Below are 27,608 nucleotides of genomic sequence, written 5' to 3' on the forward strand. Positions count from 1 at the left end.
CACAACCACTCCACTATCCGTTCTGGCATTTCAGTTCCCATCCGACTGCAACTCTAATTTAAACACCCCATGTGCGGCAAACTAGCAAACCTTCTTGCTAGGACATTAGTCCCACTGCAGGTCAGTTGCAAACTGTCCTTTATGTACAGGTCCCACCTTCCCTGGAGGAGACCCCAACACACAGAAAACTTTCTCATCCCCAGAATTTGTTAAATGGTAATCAAAGTTCAAAACAAATTTATTATCAAAGTTCAGATATGTTACCATATACAGCACCATATTCAGATTCATTTTCATAGTCATAGTCATACTTTATTGATCCCGGGGGAAATTGGTTTTCGTTACAGTTGCTCCATAAATAATAAATAGTAATAGAACCATAAATAGTTAAATAGTAATATGTAAATTATGCCAGTAAATTATGAAATAAGTCCAGGACCAGCCTATTGGCTCAGGTGTCTGACCCTCAAGGGAGGAGTTGTAAAGTTTGATGGCCACAGGCAGGAATGACTTCCTATGACACTTTGTGTTGCATCTCGGTGGAATGAGTCTCTGACTGTATGTACACCTGTGCCTACCCAGTACATTATGTAGTGGATGGGAGACATTGTGGGCATTCTTGTCGGCATTCGCAGTAGATGCAAAGAAACACAACAAAATCAATGAAAAACTACTAATAAAGACAAACAACCAAAGTGCATAGAAAGACAGACTGTACAATTACAATAATAAATAAATAGATAAATAAATAAATTGATCAATAGATAGATAGGTAAATAGATAAATGGATAGCTAGGTAGCGAATATTGAGAACACGAGTTGTAGAGTGCTTGGAAATGAGGGCATAGTTTGTGGAACATAGTGTTGAAGTGAGTGGAGTTATCCACAGTGGTTCAGGAACCTGATGGTTGAGGGGTAATAACTGTTCATGAACTTGGTGGTGGGGGACCTAAGGCTCCTGTACCTCCTGCCCAATGGCGGCAGTAAGAAGAGAGCATAGCCGGATGGTGAGAGTCCTTGATGGATGGTGCTCTCTTGTGGCAGCGCAAATTGTAGATGTGCTCAGTGATAGAGAGGGCTTTTCCTGTGATGGGCTGAGCTGTGTTCACTGCTCTTTGTAAGCTTTTCCATGCATATACAGTAGGTTGTAATGCAGCCAGTCAGGATACTCTCCACTGTACATCTTTCAAAGTTTAGCAACATAACCAGAGGTAGACCAAATGCCCCCTTTAACCTGCTACCCCAATCCCCTGCGTTGACTCCTCTCCATGAGCTCTGTCTACACTTCTTGCTGCCTCGGAAAAGCAGTTTAACATCATCAAAGTCTCTTCCCACCCCCAAACATTTTCTCTTCTCCCCCCCCCTCCATTGGGCAGATGACATAAAAATATATCCCACCAGACTCAAGGACAGCTTCTATTCCACTGTTATAAGACTCTTCAAACTCATTCAGAATGTAATATTAAAATAAGAGCTATTTTTTATGTTGATTATGGGACACTTGTGAGTTAATTGAGGAAAATTTCACTTTTTTTCTGAGCAACATCATGTGATTTTATATCCAACTGAGAGAGAGATCAAGGCCTTGGTTTCATGTTCCCATCTGAATGGAGGTACCTGGGACAGAACAGCACACCTGGGGTGGAAGGCCAGATTTTTGTTCTCAAGTCTCTGGAATCCCTTCCAAATTCTCAAGACCTTCCATAGAGATGAATTTCTTTTTGCAGCGTGTTGTGAATCTTTGGCTTAAATTATCTTCCAAGCTAATCTTCTCTCGATCTACCTAGTCATGGCCCTTCCATCTTATAGTCTACCAGGCATCACCAGCCTGAAATGGAAACACCAATGTCCTTGAACAGAAAATTCTACAGAAAGGGTTGTTCCTTTCCCTGCGTTGTGGCGCCCCGCATTTCTTTAGCATTTTTGTTTGTGTTTTTAACGAGGTTGAACTGCTAGCTTGATGCTCGACCCAGCACAGATGGAAAGCATGCAAGGAGCGAGCAGGATTAGAACCTGGGACCATTTGCTTTGAAGTCCAGTGTGGATGCCACTACACCACTGGCTGGCTAACAAAAAAAGGGTGGCAGTAGTTAATCAAGAGGACATAATTTTAAGGTGATTGGAGGAAAGTATGGAGGTTGTCAAAGGTAAGATTTTTCCAAAGAGTGGTGAGAGTGATGAATGTCCTGCTGGAGTGGTGGTAGTGGCACATACATTAGGGGCATTGATAGAAACTCTTAGAGAGGGACATGGTTGATGGAAAAATAATGAAGGACTATGTAGAAGGGAAGGGTTAGATTGATCTTGGAGTAGGTTAAGAGGTCAGCACAGCATCATGGGCTGAAGGGCCTGTACTGTGCTGTATTGTTCTATGTTCTATGATAAAGAGTTTGCAAATTGCTCCCTTCTCTATGTGTATCTTTCTGCCCTGATAGCAATTAGTGTTGCTTGTTGGATTACTGATATCATTTCCTTTCTTGTACAGGGTAGGCAGAAGCTTGAGGAGTTGATGAGACATCACATCATACCTGAAAATGAGGTTAGTTCTTCTTTATCCAACAAATAACTGAAAAAATTCAATAATGCTGCAGATCCTGCAAATACAAAATAAAAGCAAAGGATAGGAATTCTGCAGATGCTGGAAATTCAAGCAACACACATCAAAGTTGCTGGTGAACGCAGCAGACCAGGCAGCATCTATAGGAAGAGGTGCAGTCGACGTTTCAGTCCGAGATCCTTCGTCAGGACTAACTGAAGGAAGAGTGAAGGAAGTGTCACTCTTCCTTCAGTTAGTCCTGACGAAGGGTCTCGGCCTGAAACGTCGACTGCACCGCTTTCTACAGATGCTGCCTGGCCTGCTGCGTTCACCAGCAACTTTGATGTGTGTTGCTTAAAAGCAAAGGATGCTTGAAATTCTCAGCAGGTCAGGAAGCATCTGTGTAGGGAAATCAAACAGAGTTTGTCATCTATCGCCACTCCCTGCCTGTTCTGTTTGTACCTTGTATTTTAGGTAAGCGCACACAAAATGCAGGGACCCTTCAAGTCCAGATTGAAGCACCTTCAGTTACTCCAAAAGACTGGGGTTTGGTAAAATACTGAAAGGCTTTTATTCGCTGTACAATACGACCTCCACAGTGAGTGTCTGCCCCTGGACTGAGGGGGAGGGGTAAGGCGAACACCTTTATACAGGACTCTGTGGGAGGAGCCACAGGGGCAGTCAGCAGAGGGGTGTGTCCAGACAGGCAACCGAGTTACAACATATATACATGGTTTACCACATTCACTCACCCCTCCTTTTTTAAAAAGAGTCCCGCGGGGTGAAGTGACTGACAATATTTACAAGAAGTATATTTACAGGTTAAGTCTATCAGGCGGTCAAGTCTGTCGCTGTGACCTACGTAGCACCGGCGATGGCGGTTGTGCTGGCTCCAGCCTGACTTCAGGTGCCAGCACGTTAGGTGTCGGTAATCCCTCGTGCGTGTGCGTCGCGCCCGGTATGGGAATGTTGTGTGGTGTCTGTATAGGGTTTGGGGTGCACGGTGTCTCGTAGGTACATACATTGGTGGGTACGGGGTCAATAGTCACCATGGAGTGTTCAGGGTAGGGGCCTGGAGCTCCTGCGGGCGCCAGGTCCCGGCTGGAGACCGTGTCCTCCCGCCCATCAGGTAAAACCACGTAGGCATACTGGGGGTTCGCATGAAGTAAGTGAACCCTCTCGACTATCGGGGAGTATTTATTGCTCCTCGCATGTTTCCGGAGCAGCACTGGCCCCGGGGATGTCAGCCAAGTTGGTAGGGTGGTTCCAGTGGTCGACTTTCTGGGAAAAGAAAAGAGCCGCTCATGAGGGGTGCATTGGTGGCCGTGCATAACAGGGAGTGGATGGAGTGGAGTGCCTCGGGAAGGACCTCCTGCCAGCCGGAGACCGGCAGTCCCTTTGACCTGAGGGCTAAGAGTGTGGCTTTCCACACCGTGCCATTCTCCTTCTCTACCTGTCCATTTCCCCGGGGATTATAGCTCGTGGTCCTACTGGTTGCAATTCCCCTAGCCAGTAGATATTGGCGCAGCTCGTCACTCATAAACGAGGACCCTCTGTCACTGTGGATATAGCATGGGTATCCGAACAGAGTGAAGAGCTTGCGCAGGGCTTTTATAACTGATGTGGTAGTGGTGTCGGGGCAGGGGATGGCGAAGGGGAACCGCGAGTACTCGTCAATTACGTTAAGAAAGTACACATTGCGGTTGGTGGAGGGAAAGGGGCCCTTAAAGTCAACACTCAGTCGCTCAAAGGGGCAGGTGGCCTTGATGAGTGGTGCCTTTTCGGGTTGGTAGAAGTGCGGTTTGCACTCTGCGCAGACTTGGCAGTCCCTGGTCATCATCCTGATCTCCTCAAGGGAGTAAGGCAGGTTCCCGGCTTTCACGAAGTGGAAAAGCCGGGTGGCAAAGGTCTACATGTAGGGCGTATAGCCGGTCGATCTGCGCGCTGGCACATGTTCCCCGGGATAGGGCATCGGAGGGCTCGTTGAGCTTCCCAGGCCTGTACATGATGTCATAGTTGTAGGTGGAGAGTTCGATTCTCCACCTCAGAATTTTATCATTTTTGATTTTGCTCCACTGCTGATTATTAAACATGAACGTGACTGAGCGCTGGTCAGTTAGCAGGGTGAACCTTTTGCCAGCAAGATAGTGCCTCCAGTGCCTTATAGCTTCCACTATGGCCTGGGCCTCTTTCTGTACCGCAGAGTGCCGAATTTCAGGGCCTTGAAGGGTACGGGAGAAGAACGCCACTGGTCTTCCTGCCTGGTTGAGGGTAGCAGCCAGCGCAAAGTCGGAGGCGTCACTCTCTACTTGGAAGGGAATGGCCTCATCCTCCGCATGCATTGCTGCTTTGGCAATGTCCCCTTTTATGCGGTTGAAGGCCGCGTGGGCCTCGGCAGAGAGGGAGAATGTGGTGGACTTGACCAGGGGGCGGGCCTTGTCTGCATAGTTAGAGACCCATTGGGCGTAATATGAAAAGAAGTCCAGGCACCTTTTGAGGGCTCTGAGGGTGTTGGGAAGAGGGTGTTCCAACAAGGGGCGCATATGGTCGGGGTCAGGGCCAATGACTCCATTCTCCACGACACACCCAAGGATAGCAAGTCGGGTGGTCCCAAATACACACTTGTCCTTGTTATAGGTGAGGTTGAAAGATTTGGCCGCTTGGAGAAATTTTTGGAGGTTGTTGTCGTGATCCTGCTGGTCGTGACCACAGATGGTGATGTTATCCAGATATGGGAACGTGGCCTTCAGTTGGCACTGGTCCACCATCTGGTCCATTGCCCTCTGGAAGACAGATACACTATTCATGACACCAAAGGGGACACGCAGGAATTGATAAAGCCTGCCGTCCGCCTCGAAGGCAGTGTAAGGGCGGTCCTCCCGGCGGATGGGGAGCTGATGGTAAGCAGATTTTAGGTCTATGGTCGAGTACACCTTGTACTGTGCTATCTGATTGACCATATCTGCGATGCGGGGTAGAGGGTACGCGTCGAGCTGCGTGAACCTATTGATGGTCTGGCTATAGTCCACGACCATCCTATTCTTCTCCCCGTTCCGAACAACGACCACCTGCGCCCTCCAAGGACTTGTGCTCGCCTCAATGACCCCCTCCCTGAGCAGCCGCTGCACCTCCGACTTAATGAAGGCTCTGTCCCCCGCGCTGTACCTCCTGCTTTTAGTTGCCACGGGTTTACAGTCGGGGGTCAGGTTGGCGAACAGCGGTGGGGGAGGGATCCTGAGGGTGGAGAGGCCGCAAGTGGTGTCGGTAGTGTGGCAGTTGGCATGATGTTGGGTGGGATGCGCGGGTCGGTGTGTGTGTGTGGTCAGTAGCGGGGTACGTGACATATATCTACAAAACAGGGGATTTATGACAGTAATTGGTGGGAGGGGCCCATCATACTTCATTGTCACGCTTTTCAGGTGGCTCTGGAAGTCCAACCCTAACAGCACAGGGGCACACAGTTGAGGCAAGACCAGTAACGTAAAGTCCCGATATTCTGTACCCTGCACCACTAGTGTCGCTGTACAACCCCCCCCGGATGTCTGTTGTATGCGACCCGGAGGCCATGGTGACCCTCTGACTTATTGGCCATATCATGAGTCCACAATGCTGCACCGTGGCCGGGTGGATAAAACTCTCCGTGCTGCCTGTGTCAAACAGGCAGCTTGTCCTGTGCCCCTCCACCAGGATGTCCATCATTGACCTAGCGAGCTGGTGGGGAGCGCTTTGGTCGAGGGTCACGGAAGCCAGGGTGGGGTCGCTGTCTTGGTCCGGCGTGGTGGGGTGGCCCGTGAGCACCCGTTGGTCGTAGGCGGTGGGAGGTGGCGCCGACCAAGATGGCCGCCCCCATGTCTCGCACGTGGTGGTGGCGTGCAGGGAAGATGGCGGCCCCCATGTCTCGCACAGCTGCTCGATCCCACTCGCGGTTTTGACTTACAGACCTTGGCGAAGTGGCCCTTCTTTCCGCAGCTGGAGCAGGTAGCTTGTCGGGCCGGGCAGCGTTTCCAGGGATGCTTCTCCAGTCCGCAGAAGTAGCACTTCGCGGACTCACGACTGGCGGCAGCCGAGGTCGATTCGCCGGCAGGTTGCAGGGTCTGCGGCACCCACGAGGCCATCAGGGGATCGCGTGCCTGGAGAGCCTCGGAGTTATGCAGAGCGGCCTCCAATGTATCAGCCAGCTCGATCGCCGAATTAAGGGTAAGATCGGCTTTTTCCAGCAGCCGCTGGCGCACGTGCACTGACCTGGTCACGTAACGAAGGCGTCCCTCACTAGGAGTTCTGCATTCTTCTGGGGAAACAGGAAACACTGGGTCTCTGCAGCGGTTCTGAGTCTCCCAGTAGGAGAGGGCGGACAGTCGCTGGTGTGTGTACGCACACGACTGGCGGCTCTCCGCCTTAGGACTCTGCAGAGATTCCTGTACGCCTAGCACCCTCCCAGGTGGCACCTGTTGGCGACTTTCTTCCTCCGGAGGGGCTGCTGTCTTGCCGAAGATATTCAGCTACCGCCGGCGGGTGTCAGCCGTGCTGCTTTGCAGAGGCTGCCAGGCTTCTATCAGGACCTACTGAGAGTCTGGAACATGGTTGCCTCAGGCCGGGAATCCCCTCCTCTGGCAGAGGGCGGGGTCCTGGCCGACCCTTGCCCTGCCTCAGCGGTTGTCGGTGCGGCTCAGGTGTGTGGATCGACTCAAGCTGAGCTGCTCGTCGGGCCCAGGCCCCGCAGCCTTACCCGAGAGACGAATCCACACAACTTGAGCCGTCTCTCATCGACACCCACAATCCCATTCAGGGATGCAGGCAGGAGGTACCTTTATGGGCTGTTGCTCCACACCCTCCACTTCCTCGCCTTTGTCCACCGTCCCGACACGCCATGGCGGTCGGTCTTCCCACCTGGAGGTGAGGGGGGTCCCCAATGGAAGTCCCTTTACAAGGGAGTCCTCCCCATGCACCTTGGGGATCTCGGCTGGAGGGTGCTGCATAAAGCGGTGCCCTGCAATAAGTTCTTTAGTCTGTACACGGATCTCCCAGCCGCGTGTCACTTCTGCGGGCTGGAGGAGACCGTGTACCATATGTACGTGGAGTGTGTGAGGCTGCAGCCCCTTTTCGCGTATTTGCGTGGGCTGCTTCTCGCCTTCTGGTTGCATTTCAGTCCCACCCTATTCATATATGGTCATCCAGTAAGGAGGGGGGCACAGAGGGATGAGGATGTCCTTGTCAACTTGCTCCTGGGGCTGGCGAAAATTGCCATCCGTGGCTCCTGGAAAAGGGTGGCAGGAGGTTCTCTCCGGGCGGACTGCCTGGCTATGTTTAGGGGGTATGTTCGTGCCCGGGTGAACATTGAAAAGGAATACGCACAGTCCACGGCGACCGTAGAGGTGTTCCGGGACCGTTGGGCTCCGCGGGGTGTAAATGCCATCATTGATGAGGATGGCAATATATTGGTTTAAGATGTATTGTCTGTTTGTAGTGTAGTAAATATGTTAGTCACTGGTTTTGTAAATATTGTATAGCACCGACATTTGTAATAAAGAATTTTGTTTAAAAAAAAAGGAGTTCTGCATGCTGCGCCGCCGTCAGCTCCTGGCAATTGCAGGCTCGCACGAGTGTCTGTAGGGCCCGGACAAACTCAGCACTCGATTCCCCAGGCCGCTGTTGCCGTGTCGCTAAACGGTGCCGAGCATAGACGCCGTTTATTGGCCGCAGGTATTGTCTTTTGAGTGCGCTCATTGCGCCGTCGTAGTTCGGCTGGTCTCTGATCAGCGAATAAACCCGTGGACTGACCCTGGAGAGTAGAACTCTGCGCTTCACTACGGGGTCGGTCGCTTTAATCTCCTCTAGATACGCTTCGAAGCAGGCCAGCCAGAGTTCGAAAGCGTTTCCAGCGTCAGGCATTTGCGGATCAACGTCTAATTTTTCTGGTCTCAGGGCCTGTTCCATGTTTTAAAACGTACAGCGAATAAAATTGAAGCACCTTCAATTACTCCAAAAGACTGAGGTTAGGTAAAATACATTCTGCAGGGATCGCTCCCTACGCAACTCCCTTGTCCATTCGTCCCCCCCATACCTCCCCACTGATCTCCCTCCTGGCACTTATCCATTAAGCGGAACAAGTGCTACACATGCCCTTACACTTCCTCCTTTACCACCATTCAGGGCCCCAAACAGTCCTTCCAGGTGAGGTAACACTTCACCTGTGAGTCGGCTGGGGTGATATACTGCGTCCGGTGCTCCCGATGTGGCCTTTTATATATTGGCGAGACCCGATGCAGGCTGGGAGACCGCTTTGCTGAACGTCTACGCTCTGTCCGCCAGAGAAAGCAGGATCTCCCAGTGGCCACACATTTTAATTCCACATCCCATTCCCATTCTGACATGTCTATCCACGGCCTCCTCTACTGTAAAGATGAAGCCACACTCAGGTTGGAGGAACAACACCTTATATTCCGTCTGGGTAGCCTCCAACCTGATGGCATGAACATCGACTTCTCTAACTTCGGCTAAGGCCCCACCTCCCCTTCGTACCCCATCTGTTACTTATTTTTATGCACACATTCTTTCTCTCACTCTCCTTTTTCTCCCTCTGTCCCTCTGAATATACCTCTTGCCCATCCTCTGGGTCACCCCCCCCTTGTCTTTCTTCCCGGACCTCCTGTCCCATGATCCTCTCGTATCCCCTTTTGCCTATCACCTGTCCAGCTCTCGGCTCTATCCCTCCCCCTCCTGTCTTCTCCTATCATTTTGGATCTCCCCCTCCCCCCCAACTTTCAAATCCCTTACTCACTCTTCCTTCAGTTAGTCCTGACGAAGGGTCGCGGCCTGAAACGTCGACTGCACCTCTTCCTACAGATGCTGCCTGGCCTGCTGCGTTCACCAGCAACTTTGATGTGTGTTGCTTGAATTTCCAGCATCTGCAGAATTCCTGTTGTTTGGTAAAATACTGAAAGGCTTTTATTCGCTGTACAATACAACCTCCACAGTGAGTGTCTGTCCCCAGACTGAGGGGGAGGGGCAAGGCGAACACCTTTATACAGGACTCTGTGGGAGGAGCCACAGGGGCAGTCAGCAGAGGGGTGTGTCCAGACAGGTAACCGAGTTACAACATATATACATGGTTTACCACACTGATAAAGGGTGTTATCTAAAAAAGTCACCTGTTTATTCTTCTGCATAGATGCTGCCTGGCCTGCTGAGTTCCTCCAGCATTTTGTGTGTGTTGCACTGGATTTCCAGCATCTGCAGATTCTCTTGTCTTTAAATTTTAGATTCTGGTTTTGATAATTCCAACAGATGGAGCTATCTAAAACCTGAACTTGTTGAAGTCATTGTTCAAACTGGGGATAACGAGTCAGCTCAGAAAAAGTTGAGATATTAGACCTGACTTTAACCTATCTCACCAGATGGTCATCCAAGAGGAACAATGAACCATTAACTTCAACATTAACAAAATACATATAAAAACTATACTTACACTCAATTTCTTTGGTTTCCTGACTTAATTTTAGATTATAATTGCCACTGATAAATATTCTTGAAGTCTGTATTCAAGTGTAAAATGGCTGAGAGTTCAGATGTGGAATGGAAGAAAGAGTTAACCTGGTAAGTCGCACATAGTTGGGGCAGCACTTCGGTCAGAGCAGGGAAGTTCAGCGAACCAGTCATCTGGGGGGAACACTGGTCTCAGAGCAGTAAATGCAGTGCATTAGGAAACTGGAAGCATTCACAAAAAAGTCCTCACAGTGCTTTTTCTTCTCCTAAATCAGCTGGAAGTTTCGAGCCTTCTCTCTTCACCTAAGATTCTGAGCTTAGCCAATCAGCTTGTGCCAATGAACTTAAGCAGAAATGTAAGTAGATCCACTTCACAGAAACAAGTAGTGTACTAAAATGTCCATTTTCTGTAATCTATCCTTAAATATTTTTGAAGAAATATTTGGCACTCTTGTTTATATATTACCATTTTAATTCCAGCTTTAGACTAAAACTAAGCTTGCAGCCGAAGATCTCAAGTGTATGTGATGTTCTGAAGATGGTGATAGCAAATCATCTAACATTTATCTCTTCCAATGACTAATTAAACATTAAAGATTAGCTTTATTTGTCACAGGTATATAAATACAAGGACATATGTGCAGAAGAGTATCGGAAAAAGGCTGGCAATATCATGTAGGATCCCACTCACCCTGCTCATAGACTGTTAGTCCTACTCCCATCAGGGAGGAGGTTACATAGCATCCACGCCAGAACCAACAGACTCACAAACAGTTACTTTCCCCAAGCAGTAAGGCTGATCAACACCTCCACCCACTGACCCACCCCACTACACTCCCTCTGCCAATACTTTATCATTTCCTGTACAGACACTCCTGTGTTTGTGTCCTTTTATGTACATACAACCAATCTGTATATACAAACTATCTTTGGCATTTATATTTATTGTGTTTTTTATTATTGTGTTCTTTATCTTACTGTGTATTTTTGTGCTGCATTGGATCCAGAGTAACAATTATTTTGTTCTCCTTTACGCTTCTCCTTTGTACTAGAAATGACATTAAACAATCTTGGGTCTTGAAACATCAAAGTATACAGTCAAATGAACCATTTGTGTCAATGACCAACACAGGGCAGAGATGTGCTGGTGGCAGCCCGCAAGTGTTACCACGCTTCCCGCGCCAACACAGCATGCCCACAACTCACTAACCCTAACCATAACTGTATGTCTTCAGAATGTGGGAGGAAACCAGAGCACCCAGAGGAAATCCACACAGTCACAAGGAGAATGTACAAACTCCTTACAGACAGCGACAGGAATTGAATTCCAATCGGTGATCGTTGCGCCATGGTCCAATGCTACCATTTATTGCCTGTCCATACTATTGCTTGCAAAGGTGGTGGTGAGCCTCCAGTGTGAACTTATGTAGATCGTCTGCTGAAGACACTTCCACAATGCTTTGAACATTAAGGTTCACGTTTCAACCATGCGATTCCCCCACTCTACTTGACACATAGTAATATGGAAAACATAAGAGTCCTTCAATCCCGTATGGCAGATTCTCTATCACATCCACCATGTTCCTGAACATTCCCCATGCTCCTCTTTACCTTTTCTGTTTAGAAACTTGTCTCTCTGCTTCTCAAATATATTTGCCATCTTGATCTCCACAGTACCTTCTGTGAAGGACAATTCCACAGCTTTGCCACACTCTGACTGAATAGAGTTCTCCTTGTCTCTGTCCCGAATGTCTAACCCACATCCTGAGCCTGTAACCCTTGGGTCTACATCCCTCAGCCAAAGGTTCATAAGGTCATAGATGTAAGAGCAGAATTAGGCCCTTCAGCCCATCAAGACTGCTCTGCTATTGGATCATGGCTGATTAATTATCCCTCTCAAACTCATTCTCCTGCCTTCTGCCCATAAACTTGGACATCCTTACTAATCCAGAACTTATTGCCTCCATTTTAAGTATACCCAATGACTTAGCTTCTACAGCTGTCTGTGACCATGAATTCCACAATCTCCCACCCTCCTCATGTCTGTCCTAAAGGGACATCCTTCTATTCTGAGGCTGTGCCCTTTGCTCCTAGACTCTCCCACTATAGGAAACATCCTCTCCACGTCCACTCTATCTTGGCTTTTCTTTATTATCTGATGACCTGTGATTGGAATTGGAACTGGACATTGTGTGGTCATCAGTGTACATCCAAACTTTTGGCATGATGGAGGCAAGCACAATTAATGGCGATGTTTGAGGTTTGGAAACTGAGGAGTGTTGAACAGTGATTAATGCGTGCTCTGAATTCCTGAGGTCTCTATTTTCTTAGCTTATTTCAACACATTGAACACTTGTTGGTTGTCCTTTACCTCTGCAGGGTCGCATTTTGTTAGGCGGCCAGGATGTGGCAGTTGAAGAAGCAGACATATTTGGCAAGAATGGCAGAATCTTCATTCTGAGTGGCCTGCTGATTCCACCATCGATTTTGCCAATCCTTCCCCGTCGATGTGACAATACACAGCATAGGATCACCTCGGTAATGTGACCTTGGCTGAAATGACAAGTAACCATCTAATGCTTAGAAAAAGTTTGGAAGGTTATTCAGAAAAGAGTCCATGAAACCTTAAGGCTATAAGATGTAGGAGCAGAATTAGGCCATTTGGCTCATCAAGTCTGCTCTGTCAAAAAATCATGACTGATTTATTTTTCTTCTCAATCCCATTCTCCTACCTTCACCCCCTAACTTTTGACACCCTTATTATCAAGTACCTATCAACCTCCACTTTAAGTGTACCCAGTGACTTGGCCTCCACAGCAATAAATTCCACAGATTCATCACTCCCTGGCTAAAGAAATTCCTTCTCATCTCTGTTCTAAAGAGGGACATCTTTGTATTCTGAAGCTGTGCACTGTGATCCTAGACTCCCCCACTATTGGAAACATCTCCAAATCCACTCTATCAAGATTTTTCAATATCCAATAGGTTTCAGTGAGATCCTCTCCCCCTCATTCTTCTAAACTCCAGTGAGTACAGGCCCAGAGGCATCAAATGCTCCTCGTATGTTAACCCTTTCATTTCCAGGATCATTCTCACAAACCTCCACTGGGCCTTCTCCAATGCCAACAGACCCTTCCTTAAATAAGGGACCCAAAACTGCTCACAATACTTTAAATACAGTCTGACCAATACCTTAGAGAAGCCCCAGAATGCTGACAAAATCTGCTTTGTTTCTCTTCTCTGGGCCATTCATAGGTATCATATTCTGCCAGATGTGATGACCTTCTTTTCCAGTTTATGGAGCACCATGATATTCAATGAAAATTTTGAGTAGATCTTTCATTTGTCACAACTAAAGCATGCAGTACCCTGGTGATGTACATCATTAGTTTGATTGTTTTCTCCAGGACACTTCCCTTTTTAAAAATGTGGATGTAAATGGTCTCATAGAGGTGAAGATTAGCTTTATTTGTCACACGTACATCAAAGCATACAGTGAAATAAATGGTTTGCATCAAATCAAATCTGTGAAGATTGTGCTGTGCAGCCTGAAAGTGTTTTGCCACTCTTCTTGTGCTGACATAGCATGCCCACAACTTACTAACCATGACCATACGCTATTGGAATGTAAGAGGAATGCAGAGCACCCAGAGGAAACCCATACAGTCATGAGAAGGATATACAAACTCCTTACAGAGATCAGTGGGTATCAAACCCTGATCTTATAACTGGCACTGTAAAGCGTTCTGCTAACAGCTAGAACCACCATGCCACCCTCATATCTAGGACCATAAGAAGTTCAGGCACTCTCCAATATTTATCCCTCAAAATTACTAAAACAAATCAATTCATCCCATCTTTTGGGTTGTGGATAAATTGACTGCATGGTTTCTTCATTTCAATATTGTCTATACTTCAAAAATATTTTGTTGGCTGTGATGTTCTTTGAAACATCAGTGAAATGCAAGGCTTTCCAAATTTGGAGATGGAGCTGGCTATTCATTCTCCACATGCCTAACACCTAGAACTTCTTCCCTTATTGGGAAGCATGGGCTTTGTAGATTCTTCTTCATATATTGAATGTCTTGGAAAGGATATCAATAATAGTGTAGAAAAGTGCATGGATATTAACCTGTTTGCAACTTAAAATTTATTATGTTTACATTCATTAAGGGCACTTGTGTAAATTGTGCTAAACTTCATAACAGCACTTGTCAACCTGGAATGACTCCATTGGTAAGTAAGCACTTTGTTAATTATATCTTGTATTTCCTCATTCAGTTGTTTTTTCATCTCCTCACGCCTCTTATATAGAAAATGGAAATGGCATCAGAATGGAGACCAGGAACTTGTCCTAAATTAATAATGAATTTAGACTCACGTACAGGCCTTCGTCCCAAGATGTGCTTTCAACCGCTGAAAGCCTTACTCAGGAAATTCCTTGCTAGACCTTTCTCTCAAACAAGAGAAAGTCTGCAGATGCTGGAAATTCAAGCAATATACACAAAATGCTGGAGGAATTCGGGCTGAAACATCGACTGCACTTTTTTCCATAGATGCTGCCTGGCCTGCTGAGTTCCTCCTGCATTTTGTGTGTGTAGACCTTTCTCTCACTTTCTTTCGCTCTTGCTCTCAATTCTCTCTCTCTCTGTCTCCTCTCCACACTCTCACTTTTTCTCTCTCTCCCTTTCCTCCACTCTCTCTCTCACTCCCTCTCTCCCACTGTCACTCTCTCCAACTCCACTACTCTCTCTTTCTCTTCTCCACTCTCTCCTTCTCTTTTCATCTCTCTCTCATGCTCTATCTGTCTCTTTTTCTCTCTCTCTGTTTCATTCCCTTCCACACACACTCGCACTCGCACTCTCTCGCACTCTCTCACACTCACTCTTTCCCTACCTCCACTCATCCTTCCCCATTGACTGTCCTCCTGGCACTTAGCTTTGCAAGCAGAACAATGCTACACCTGCCCTTACACCTCCTCCCTCACTACCATTCAGGGCCCCAAACTGTCCTTCCAGGTGAGGTGTCTCTTCACCTACTGTATCCAGTGCTCCCAGTGGCCTCCTGACGTAGATTGGGAGACCGCTTCACTGAGAAGCTATACTCCATCCACCAGAAAAAGTGGGATCTCCTGGTGGCCTCCCATTTCAATCCTACTTCTCATTCCCATTCCAACATAGAAACATAGAAAATAGGTACAGGAGTAGGCCATTCGGCCCTTCGAGCCTGCACCGCCATTTATTATGATCATGGCTGATCATCCAACTCAGAACCCTGCCCCAGCCTTCCCTCCATACCCTCTGATCCCCGTAGCCACAAGGGCCATATCTAACTCCCTTTTAAATATAGCCAATGAACTGGCCTCAACTGTTTCCTGTGGCAGAGAATTCCACAGATTCACCACTCTCTGTGTGAAGAAGTTTTTCCTAATCTCGGTCCTAAAAGGCTTCCCCTCTATCCTCAAACTGTGGCCCCTCGTTCTGGACTTCCCCAACATCGGGAACAATCTTCCTGCATCTAGCCTGTCCAATCCCTTTAGGATCTTATACATTTCAATCAGATCCCCCCTCAATCTTCTAAATTCCAACGAGTACAAGCCCAGTTCATCCAGTCTTTCTTCATATGAAAGTCCTGCCATCCCAGGAATCAATCTGGTGAACCTTCTTTGTGCTCCCTCTAAGGCAAGGATGTCTTTCCTCAGATTAGGGGACCAAAACTGCACACAATACTCCAGGTGTGGTCTCACCAAGGCCTTGTACAACTGCAGTAGTACCTCCCTGCTCCTGTACTCGAATCCTCTCGCTATAAATGCCAGCATACCATTCGCCTTTTTCACAGCCTGCTGTACCTGCATGCCCACTTTCAATGACTGGTGTATAATGACACCCAGGTCTCGTTGCACCTCTCCTTTTCCTAATCGGCCACCATTCAGATAAGAATCTGTTTTCCTATTTTTGCCACCAAAGTGGATAACTTCACATTTATCCACATTAAATTGCATCTGCCATGAATTTGCCCACTCACCCAACCTATCCAAGTCACCCTGCATCCTCTTAGCATCCTCCTCACAGCTAACACTGCTACCCAGCTTCGTGTCATCCGCAAACTTGGAGATGATGCATTTAATTCCCTCATCCAAGTCATTAATATATATTGTAAACAACTGGGGTCCCAGCACTGAGCCTTGCGGTACCCCACTAGTCACCGCCTGCCATTCTGAAAAGGTCCCGTTTATTCCCACTCTTTGCTTCCTGTCTGCTAACCAATTCTCCACCCACTCCAATACCTTACCCCCAATACCTGTGTGCTTTAAGTTTGCACACTAATCTCCTGTGTGGGACCTTGTCAAAAGCCTATTGAAAATCCAAATATACCACATCCACTGGTTCTCCCCTATCCACTCTACTAGTTACATCCTCAAAAAATTCTACGAGATTCATCAGACATGATTTTCCTTTCACAAATCCATGCTGACTTTGTCCGATCATTTCACCACTTTCCAAATGTGCTGTTATCACATCCTTGATAACTGACTCCAGCAGTTTCCCCACCACCGACGTTAGGCTAACCGGTCTATAATTACCCGGTTTCTCTCTCCCTCCTTTTTTAAAAAGTGGAGTTACATTAGCCACCCTCCAATCCTCAGGAACTAGTCCAGAATCTAACGAGTTTTGAAAAATTATCACTAATGCATCCACTATTTCTTGGGTTACTTCCTTAAGCACTCTAGGATGCAGACCATCTGGCCCTGGGGATTTATCTGCCTTCAATCCCTTCAATTTACCTAACACCACTTCCCTACTAACATGTATTTTGCTCAGTTCCTCCATCTCACTGGACCCTCTGTCCCCTACTATTTCTGGAAGATTATTTATGTCCTCCTTAGTGAAGACAGAACCAAAGTAATTATTCAATTGGTCTGCCATGTCCTTGCTTCCCATAATCAATTCACCTGTTTCTGTCTGCAGGGGACCTACGTTTGTCTTTACCAGTCTTTTCCTTTTTACATATTTATAAAAGCTTTTACAGTCCGTTTTTATGTTCCCTGCCAGTTTTTTCTCATAATCTTTTTTCCCCTTCCTAATTAAGCCCTTTGTCCTCCTCTGCTGAACTCTGAATTTCTCCCAGTGATTTATGCCTTTAGATCAGTGGTCTGTATCTTGTTACAAAATAATGAGGGGCAGAGACAGGTCTTTACCCCAGGGTTGGGAACCAAGAACTAGAGGACTCAGGTTTAAGGTGAGAGGCCAGAGTAATCACATGTCAGTCAACAGCCTCCTCTACTGTTACAATGAGGCCACACTCAGGTTGGAGGAGCAACCCCTTATATTCCATCTGGGTAGCCTCCAACCTGATAGCATGAACATCGATTTCTCGAACTTCTGGTAATTGCCCCTGTCCCCTCCTTCACCATTCCCAATTCCTGTTTCCCTCTCTCACCTTCCCTCCTTACCTCCCAACACCTCCCTCTGATGCTCTACCCCCTCCCCTTTCTTCCATGGTCTTCTGTCCTCTCCTATCAGATTTTCCTTTCTCCAGCCGTTTATTGCTTTCATTAATCACCTTCCCAGCTCTTTACTTCACCCTCATCCTCTCCCGGTTTCACATTTCACCTATCACCTTGTACTTCTTCCTCCCTTCCTCCCCCACCCCAAACTGACTGCTCCTCTCTTTTTCCAGTCCTGATGAAGGGTCTCAGACGTATGGTGTGTTGGCCTTCATTAGTCAGAGACTGAGTTCAGAAACGAGAAGTAAAATTGCAGTTCTATAAGATCCTGGTCACACAACACTTGCCTATTTTTGGTCACCTCATTGTAGGAAGGATGTGGAAGCTTTAAAGAAGGAGCAGAGGAGATCTACCAGGACTCTGCCTGGATTTGAGAGAATGTCTTATGAAGATAGGTTGAGCAAGCCAGGGCTTTTCTCTTTGGAGCGAAGGAGGATGAGAGATGACTTGAAAGAGGTGTGCAAGATGATAAGAACCATGGATTGAGTGGATAGCCAGAGACTTTCTCATAGGGTGGAAATAGTTGATGGGGGGGTATAGTTTTAAGATCATTGGAGGAAAGTATAGGGGAGATGTCAGAGTAAGTCCTTCACACAGAGAGTGATGAGTGCATGAAAACCCCTATCAGGAGTGGTGGTAGAAGCAAATACTGTACATTAGGGACATCTAAAAACTCTTAGATAGGCACATGGATGATAGAAAAATGGAGGGTCATGTAGCAGGGAATGGGCCTGTACTGTGCTATAGTGTTCTGTTTTCTAAGTACATCCTCCAGGTATCTAATAAGATGAATCATGTCACTGTTTGCTGCCTTCCTGTGTGATGCAAAGAGACTTCAACCAGAGTTTTAATGACTGCTTCTTGCTCTAGGATACTTCTAAACAAGGATGCCTTTACGTGACTCATATAATGGATCACAGCCTGCCAACCCGTGGTTGTAGTAGAAACTGCTACAAGGTAGTTACGGTGAGTACAAAAAAAATCTCCTAAGTTTTCTCTGTACTTCCTAAATACTAAATCCTGTGGTGGGTCTTTCACTCACTGTGATATTAGTCCAAACATCAGGATGAATAGTTTATCAGAAAGACATTCAGTTAAATCACTTGGAAGTAAAACTGTCCAGTTTGTTAAGTGTATGGCATGATAACAAAGTGATTGTTATTGGGCTAGTGTTGAGAATCATAGGATCATACAGCCTGGAAAAGAGGTGTTTGGCCCAACCACTCCATCCCAAACAAGATTACCATCAAAGCTAGTTCACTTTCCCACATTTGGCCCATATCCCTCCAAACCTTTTCTATCCATGTACCTGTCAAAGAGAATTTTAAATGTTGTTAATGTCCCTGCCCCAACTGCTCCCTCTGACTTCACAGTCTATACACGGACCACCCTCTGTGTGACAAAGTTGACCCTCGGGTTCATATTAAATCTCTGGCCTCTCACCTTAAACCTGAGTCCTCTAGTTCTTGGTTCCCAACCCTGTCTCTGCCCCTCATTATTTTGTAACAAGATAGAGACCACTGATCTAAAGACATAAATCCATGTCACACCTTGGCTGGAAATGAATTCAAGTAATTAAATAAAACTGGAATAAAAAGCTATCTTGGTAACCTTGAGAATGAAATGCTGTTTTTTTTTCCTTGTTCATTTCTGTGCTTCTGATAAGGAAATCTCCCGCCCCAACCTGGTCTGGTTTACTTAGGTCTCGACACCCACCAATACAATTAGCTGTTTCCACAGTTTAGAACAGTTAAGAGCAAACAAGAAATCTTGATCACTGACTTCCACATCCCTTGGATGAATGAATTGTTAATATGATTTTGAGCAACACACAAAAAGCTGGAACAACTCAGCTGGTCAGTCAGGATCTACAGGGGGAAATGGACAGTGGTAGTTTCAGGTTGAGAATCTTCACTAGGATTAGCTGATTAATGTGATCTTTCATGGTTTGTTTCCTAGGTGCCAAAATGTTGCAGTGGATTCTATGGTCCAGACTGCAGGGCCTGTCCTGGAGGGTTTCAAAATATCTGCTCTGACCATGGACACGTAAGAGTGATAGAATGGATGCTTTCTTAATGGAATAAGAGGTCCATTGCCATCAATGCAGTCCATATTGCAACAAATCATTTGTTATTAAGTTAAATATTTATCGCTTCCATGTTCAACAGCATGACATACACGTCAGAAGCTACACTGAACATAGGGAGAGGCCAGGGACTGCGGGTGCTGGAATCTGGAGCAACGCACAAAAGGCTGGAGGAACTCAGCAGGTCAGGAAGCATCTGTGAAAGGAAATGGACTGTTGATATTTTAGGTTAAGACCCTCCATCTGGACCAAAATGCAGGATCTTGACCTGAAGTTGACTCTCCATTTCTTTCCATAGATGCCGCCTGACCTGCTGAGCCCCTTTAGCTTTTTGTGTGTAGCTACACAAAACATCACTGTCTGATGGAAATTCTAATGGCTGTCTGCTGGCTCCTGAGGTTCTAGACTTTTGGGAAAGAGAACGATTATGTACTACACATTTCCAGGGTCAAGAATGTGCCACTCATAACTGCACCACCGGCCCAGCCGGGTCTGTACTGTGGTGGTGAGACCTCAGCGTCTGGTTGAGTGTGGAAGGTGGGGATTACAGATGTGGCGGGATTAGAAGCAGGTGAGTGGAATTTAGTAATTCTGATGAACGGGGAATTAGGAGTGGCAGAATAAGGTCCCAAAGGAGAAAGTAACTTCAAAGTTGATCAAAGTCGAGTTTATTGTCATCTGCACGAGTACACGTCCGCACATGTGCAATGAAATGCTTACTTGCACCAGCATCACAGACACATAGTATTAGAGGCACAACATTTACAAAAGAAACATAAATTATACGCAATTTTTAAAAGAAGGAAAACTATTTTAGAACAAAAAAAAATGCACTACAGTATAAAGTGGCCCTAGTGTTGCTATGGTGACGTGGTGATTAGGGTTATGCAGGCTGATTCAGAAACCAAACAGTTGAAGGGTAGCTGTTCTTGAACCTGGTGGTGTGGGACTTTAGGCTTCTTTGCCTAAAGATTGGATGGCCTGGATGGTGGGCAAGTTTGATGGTAGATGATGCCTTCTTCAGGCAGAACCTACTCTAGATACGTATGACCAATGATGGACAGGGAGGTGCCTGTGATGTACTGGGTTGACTCCACTACTTCCTGCAGCTCCCTATGTTCTTCCATGTTGAAATTGGCACACCAGATCAAGATGCAACCAGTCAGGATACTTTCAACAGTACATCTGTAAACGTTTATTGGACAAGATGACAAGACTTGGTGACAAGATGAACTCCTTAACTTTAGAACATAGAACCATTCACCATAGTACAGGTACTTCAGCCCACAATATTTTTAATCCCTTTTTAATCCCACTCTAAGTTCAATCTAATACTTTTGCCCCACATACCCCAACATTTTTCTATCATCCACGTGCCTATCTAAGAGTCTCTTAAATGTCACTAATATATCTGCCTCTATCGCCATCCCTGGCAGGGTGTTCCACGCACCACCACCCTCTGTGTAAAAATCCTATATTTGACAACCCTCCTATACGTTCATCTAATCACCTTAAAATTATGCCCCCTATTATTCACCATACCTGTCCTGGGAAAATGTCACAGGCTGTCCACTCTATGTATGTCTCTTAACATCTTGTACACCTCTATCAGGTCACCTCTCATTCTCCCTCTCTCCAAACACAGAAAGGTCTAGTTCACTCAATCTATCCTCATAAGACATGCTCTCTAATCCAATCAGTGTTCTGGTAAATCAGAATCAGGTTTATTATCATCAGCATGTGCCGTGGAATGTGTTAACTTAGCAACAGCAGTTCAATGCAATACATCTTATAGAAGAAAAATAAATAAATAAAATATGGTATATGTATATTGAATAGATTAAAAATCATGCAAAAACAGAAATAATATATATTTTAAAAGTGAGATACTGTTCATGGGATCAATGTCCATTGAGGAATTGGACGGCAGAGGGGAAGAAGCTGTTCCTGAATCGCTGAGGATGTGCCTTCAGGCTTCTGTACCTGCTACCTGATGGTAACAGTGAGAAAAGGACATGCCCGGGGTGCTGGGGGTCCTTAATAATGGACACTGCCTTTCTCAGACACCGTTCATTGAAGATGTCCCGGGTACTTTGTAGGCTCGTACCCAAGATGGAGCCGACTAAATTTATGACCCTCTGCAGCTTCTTTCGATCTCCTCTGCACCTTCTCTAAAGTTTCCATATCCTTCCTATAATGACTTGAACAAGCCCGAAAACTCTCTAAGAACTTAACACAGATGTTCTACTCCGATGGCATGCCGTTAAGATCAACTGGCCCCTGTTAGTTGCAACCATGGGATCCCCCATCGGCTTCTCCGAGACAACAGCATCCAGTTCCTGAAAACCTTCAAAAGGAATGTCTGTGCACCTCTCGTGTGCAGATCCCGCAGGATTCACAAGGATGCCTCAAGGGAGGCAGTCAGGTTGTCACCCAAGTAGGAGGAAGTCTGCCTAGCCCAGAATGGGGCAGGCACTATTGAGGAAGATAAGTGGAGGAGCAAGTAGTGTTGAGGAAGATAGGTGGTGGGGCAGGTGGTGTTGAGGAAGCAGGAAGTTTGCAGAAGGACTCAGACAGATTAGGCCAATGGGCAAAGTGGTGGATGGAATATAATGTAGAGAAGTGTATGGCCACAGACTTTGGTAGAAGGAATCAAAGTGTTGACTATTTTCTAAAGGGGAGAAAATTCAGAAAACAGAGGTGCCATTCAGAGGAAAGCAGCATTCATCATCAGGGGCACTCAGTACCCAGGCCATGCTCTCTTCTCACTGCTGCCATCAAGAAGAAAAAACAAGAGCTTCAACAACTCACATTACCAGGTTCAGGAACAGTTACTACACCTCAGCCATCTGGCTCTTGGATCAAAGAGGATAACTTAACTCCACTTGACCCATCATTAAAATGTCCCACAATCTTTGGACTCACTTTCAATGACTCTTTATCTCATGTTCCCAATATTGATTGCTTATTGATTATTATCATTATTTCTTTCTTTTTGTATTTGCTCAGTTTGTTATCTTTTGCATACTGGTTGAATGCTCAAGTTAGTGCAGTCTTCCATTGATTCTGTTATGGTTATTATTCCATTATGGGGGTATTGCCACAAGAAAATGAACCTCCAGGTTATATATGGTGAAATATATAAACTTTGATAATCAATTAACTTTGAACTTTGACACTTCAAAATTTACCTGGGAGTCCTCTTGCAGGACTCCCTAAAGGTTAACTTGCAGATTGAGTCAGCAGTAATGAAAGCAAATGCAATATTAACATTCATTTCGAGAGGACTAGAACATAAAAGCAAGGATGTAATGCCAAGGCTTTATAAGGCATTGGTCAGACTGCACTGGGAGTGTTATGAGCAGTTTTGGACCCTTAACTAAGAAAGGATGTACTGACATCAGAGAGGGTCCAAAGGAGCTTCACGAGAATGATCTGGGGAATGAAAACGTTAACATATGAGGAGCATATGATGGCTGTGGGCTTGTACTTGCTGGAGTTTAGAAAAATGAGGCGGGTTCTCCTTGAAACCTATCAAATATTGAAAGCCTTAGACAGAATGGATGTTGAGAGGATGTTTCCCATAGTGGGGAAGTCTAGGAGTCTAGGATGAGGAGGAATTTCTTTAGACAGAAGGTGGTGAATCTGTGGAATTATTGCCACAAATGGTTCTGTGGAAGACAAGCCATTGGGTCTGCTTAAATAGGCTGTTGATAGGTTCTTGATTAGTCAAGGTGTCAAAGGTTACTGGGAGAAGCAAGAGAGTGGGGTTGAGAGCGATAATAAATCAGCCTTGTTGGAATGTCAATCGTCTGAATGGCCTAAATCTGCTCCTATGGCTTATGGTCTAAAATGCTCAATGTTGGATTTCACTCTGCAAAGATTAAGTGTCAATCACCCAGTTTCATAAAGAACTGAGGGGGAGATGGCTGGGATACCCTGTTTGGGGGCAAAGGGGGTTTAGAGATTTGTGAGCAATTGTGTCCTGCTCGGGGTGAAAAGACAGGCCGTGTACACAAGCCTGACTCCCTGCAGGAGCCAAGTGGCTATCCTTTTGGAATTTTTGGAACTTATAAATTGTTTGTCTGACAGATGCAGTCAGAAGTTTATATTGTGCACAGGTACCTCCACCTGTGTATATCATATCCTCTCACAGTACAACATGCTGGAGGGACTCAGCACGTCAGGCAGCATCTACAGAAAGGAATAACAAACCAATGTATTGAACTGAGACCCTTCATCAGGACCTGTTAAAGAATCTCAGCCTGAAACATCAACCTGCCGAGTTCTTCCAGAATTTTGTGTTTGTTATTCTGGATTTCCAACATCTGCAGAATCTCTTGTGTTTAGTATATCCCACCTATTCCTTCCTCCCTCTTTCACTGGCTTCCTTGCAAACGCGCCAGCCACTCCTCGCCGTAGGGCTTTCCATGATCTAACCAGGAGCTGTCCTTTGCTTGCAGTGCGCGGATGGACTGGAAGGAAACGGCACCTGCAATTGTGACAGCCAATTCCACGGCTCTAAGTGCCACCTCTGTTCTGACCCGAACAAGTATGGACCTAACTGTGATCAGAGTAAGTTGTTCCCCTATCTCACATTACGCCGCACAGAGCCCTGTACCAAACTCTTATGCCTTTCTCTTTTTCTTCGGTGCGTCGCAGACTGTCCGTGCATACATGGGCAATGTGATAACAGGGTGACCGGTGTCGGAGCCTGCAAGCTAAACTCATGCAAGCCGGGATATGCTGGGAAGTTCTGCGAACGACAGACAAGTCCATGTGGCTCCAATGCTCAGTTCTGCCATGCCCACGCAAACTGTGAATACAAGGATGGTGGCTTCAGGTACCATGGTCAACACGTCAGACAATAAGAAACAAGTAACATTGGGGCCTGCAGGGTAAAGTGACAGAGCCTCATCTCATGATAGTGATGTCCAAGGTCCAATATCAAATCCATCCCAAGGCCAATCTTTGCAAGAGCCTCTACATGCCATTAACTGTGATGCCTCTAGTATTTGAACTTAAGGCAAAAGGGGGAAGTTTACAGTGGATGTACAGGGTAATTTTTTTTTTGCACAGAGAGTGGTTGGTTTCTGGAACATAATGCTGGGGATGGTAGTGTAAACAGATGCAATAAAGGCATCCAAACATCTTTTAGACAGGCACATGAACATGCGGGGGAATGGAGAGATACGGTTCATGTACAGACAGAAGAGATTTAATTTAATGAGGCACCATGGTTGGCCAAAGGGTCTGTTTCTGTGTTCTGTTCAGTGATGGTATTCAAGGGGCCACATAGAGCTTGGTTATTAGCTTCCGCAACAGGATGGAGTATCCTCCAAAAGTAATTCAAGTAACCCTGAATGTGTGAGAGAATGTTACAGACCCACAAACTGATTCTTCAATTACATAACAACCAGCTAAAAATCTATTGAAATGTTCTTTTTGGGTCTTTAATGTGAAATAGCTCACTGTTTGTTGATATACAGTTTGACACGTATTTCAGCAGAGTTTTTGTTTTATTCATTCGTGGTAACTGGATGTTGGTGGCAAGAATACAAGAACATAAGAAACAGGAGTAGGAGTCGACCATCTGGCCCATCGAGCCTGCTCCGCCATTCAATAAGATCATGGCTGATCTGGCCATGGACTCATCTCCACCTACCTGCCTTTTCCCCATAACCGCTAATGCCCCCACTATGCAAATATCTACCCAACCTTGTCTTAAATATATTTACTGAGGTAGCCTCCACTGCTTCATTGGGCAGAGAATTCCACAGATTCACCACTCTCTGGGAAAAACAGTTTCTCCTCCATCCTAAATCTACTCCCCGAATCGCGAGGCTATGTTCCCAGGTTCTAGTCTCACCTATCAGTGGAAACAACTTTTCTGCCTCTATCTTATCTATCCCTTTCATAATTTTATATGTTTCTGTAAGATCTCCTCTCATTCTTCTGAATTCCAGCAAGTACAGCCCCAGGCGACTTAATCTCTCCTCATAGACTAACCCCGTCATCTCTGGAAATTCAATCATACTGTGATCTCTCTTTCCAAGAGGATCCCTAACTACAAGATCACTAATTTTACCTGGCTCATTGCACAGGACCAGATCTAAGATAGTGAGTTCTCTTATAGGTTCAATAACACGCCATTCAAGAAGGCTATCACAAATGCATTCTATGAAATCCTCCTCAAGACTGACTCAACCAACTTGATTCACCCAATCTATGTGCAAGTTGAAGTTCCCCTTGATAACTGCTGTTCCATTCTTACATGCCTCAGATATTTCTCAGTTTATTGCCTGTGTCACTGTAATGTTATTATTCAGTGGCCGAAAGACAACTCCCACCAGTGATTTTTTCCCTTTGCTATTCCTAATCTCTACCCCAATGAATTCAACATTTTGCTCTTTAGATCTTGTATCATCTCTCACTATCGCCCTGATCTCATCTTCAATTAAGAGCACTACCCCACCTCCCTTACCTTCCTGCCTATCCTTCCATATTATCTGATATCCTTGGATATTTAATTCACAATCCTCTCGGCTCAGCAACCATGTCTCTGTAATGGCCACTAAATCATCCTCTTTGTACTGATTGAGCCACAAGTTCACTGACCTTGTTTCAAATACCACAGGCATTCAGATAAGGTGCCCTTACACTCATTGTGTTTTTAGAATCTTGTAATCTTTTACTCTTTTGCACCTGAATTTTCTTCACTTCACTCTTACTTTTCTCTTTTTTCTCTTTTGTTTTTTCTTTATCTTTATCCACACTTTTCTTTATTACTTAATCCACACTCCCCCAATCTGTTGAACCCACCCCCTTACTATTTAGTTTAAAGCCCTATCTACAGCCCTAGTTATGCGATTCACTAGGATCCAGGTCCCATCACAGTTCAGGTGGAGCCAGTCCCATTAGTACAGCTCCCTCCTTCCCCAATACTGGTGCCAATTTCCCATCAATTCAAATCCACTTCTCCCACACCAATCCTTGAGCCACGCATTCAACTCTCTAGTCTTGACAGTATGCCAATTTGCATGTGGTTCAGATAGTAATCCAGAGAGTACTAACTTTTTGGTTCTGCTTTTTAATTTACTCTCTTGCCACTCAAATTCCCTCAGCAGAACCTATTTCCTCATTCTGCCTATGTTGTTGTTGCTGTTACGTACCCCGTAACTGGGTTGCCAAACCAGCAGAAATGGATCACTCAGTTGGAGTCTGGATTACTAGAACTAAGAAAGTTTTATTAAAGAAACAAGCAACACAGTACTCTAATCAAAAGGATAATGAATGCAACAGTTCAGCAATAATAAACATACATGTACACAGAATTCAGATAACAGGATCAATCAAGCTCTATCGTTGTCTAGGGGTAAATGATCAGTTTCAAAGTGACGCAAAGTTCAGTTCAGTTCGCAGTAATCATTGCCATGGTGATGGACAGTGGGGGGGAGGGAGAGAGAGAGCAAAACGAATGAATATTCAAAGCTTCCACACAGACCTTCGCAGTCAGCTTTCGGGCGAGTCCTTTGTGATGTCATCTGAGGTCACCGACCGTGACCCCTCCGTTTCCAGATACGATCGTTTCCCTGTGGTGAACCTGGCACCCAGGCAAGGGTGGACACACACCAGTTTCCCACCGATCGTGCCTTTCCACCCTGTGCGTCTATGGCCCAGTACTTCCCACCGACTTGTGAGAGACGCACCGCTTCCAGGGTCTTGTTACCTCGGGTGTCGCGTGTGTCCCTTAGCGAACCTGTCCCTTTTTATCCCCCTGCTGGGGTATCGCCTGTCCATCACTTCAAACAATTCAGGGTTCAAAGGGGGAGCCGATCTTGACAGCTCTCCTTCCCCTTCATTAACATCTCCAAATGCTGCTCCATTGTTTTCCTTCTCTCTCTCTCTCCTGAAGACAGGTGGCAGACCAGCTGCTGATTCCACTGGTGCCAGCCCAGGCCGGCTACATCTTAATCTATGTGTATTCTTGTCACAAT

General features: G+C 46.0%; 1 protein-coding gene across 6 annotated transcripts in view; it reads left to right on the forward strand.

The window, feature by feature from the left end:
• stab2 (stabilin 2) overlaps positions 1–27,608 on the forward strand; it is a 215,217-nt gene that overhangs the window by 55,503 nt on the left and 132,106 nt on the right. For 5 of the 6 annotated variants that reach the window (XM_063058388.1, XM_063058389.1, XM_063058392.1 and 2 more), the window contains 8 exons: positions 2,486–2,539; positions 10,294–10,374; positions 12,398–12,556; positions 14,192–14,254; positions 18,396–18,491; positions 19,485–19,571; positions 24,075–24,186; positions 24,274–24,454. In XM_063058388.1, coding sequence (XP_062914458.1) covers positions 2,486–2,539; positions 10,294–10,374; positions 12,398–12,556; positions 14,192–14,254; positions 18,396–18,491; positions 19,485–19,571; positions 24,075–24,186; positions 24,274–24,454 — 833 coding nt within the window. The remainder of the gene's footprint in view (positions 1–2,485; positions 2,540–10,293; positions 10,375–12,397; positions 12,557–14,191; positions 14,255–18,395; positions 18,492–19,484; positions 19,572–24,074; positions 24,187–24,273; positions 24,455–27,608) is intronic. The other variant, XM_063058390.1, reaches the window with a different exon arrangement.

This window comes from Mobula hypostoma, chromosome 9 (genome assembly GCF_963921235.1).
Source record: "Mobula hypostoma chromosome 9, sMobHyp1.1, whole genome shotgun sequence".
NCBI lineage: Eukaryota > Metazoa > Chordata > Chondrichthyes > Myliobatiformes > Myliobatidae > Mobula > Mobula hypostoma.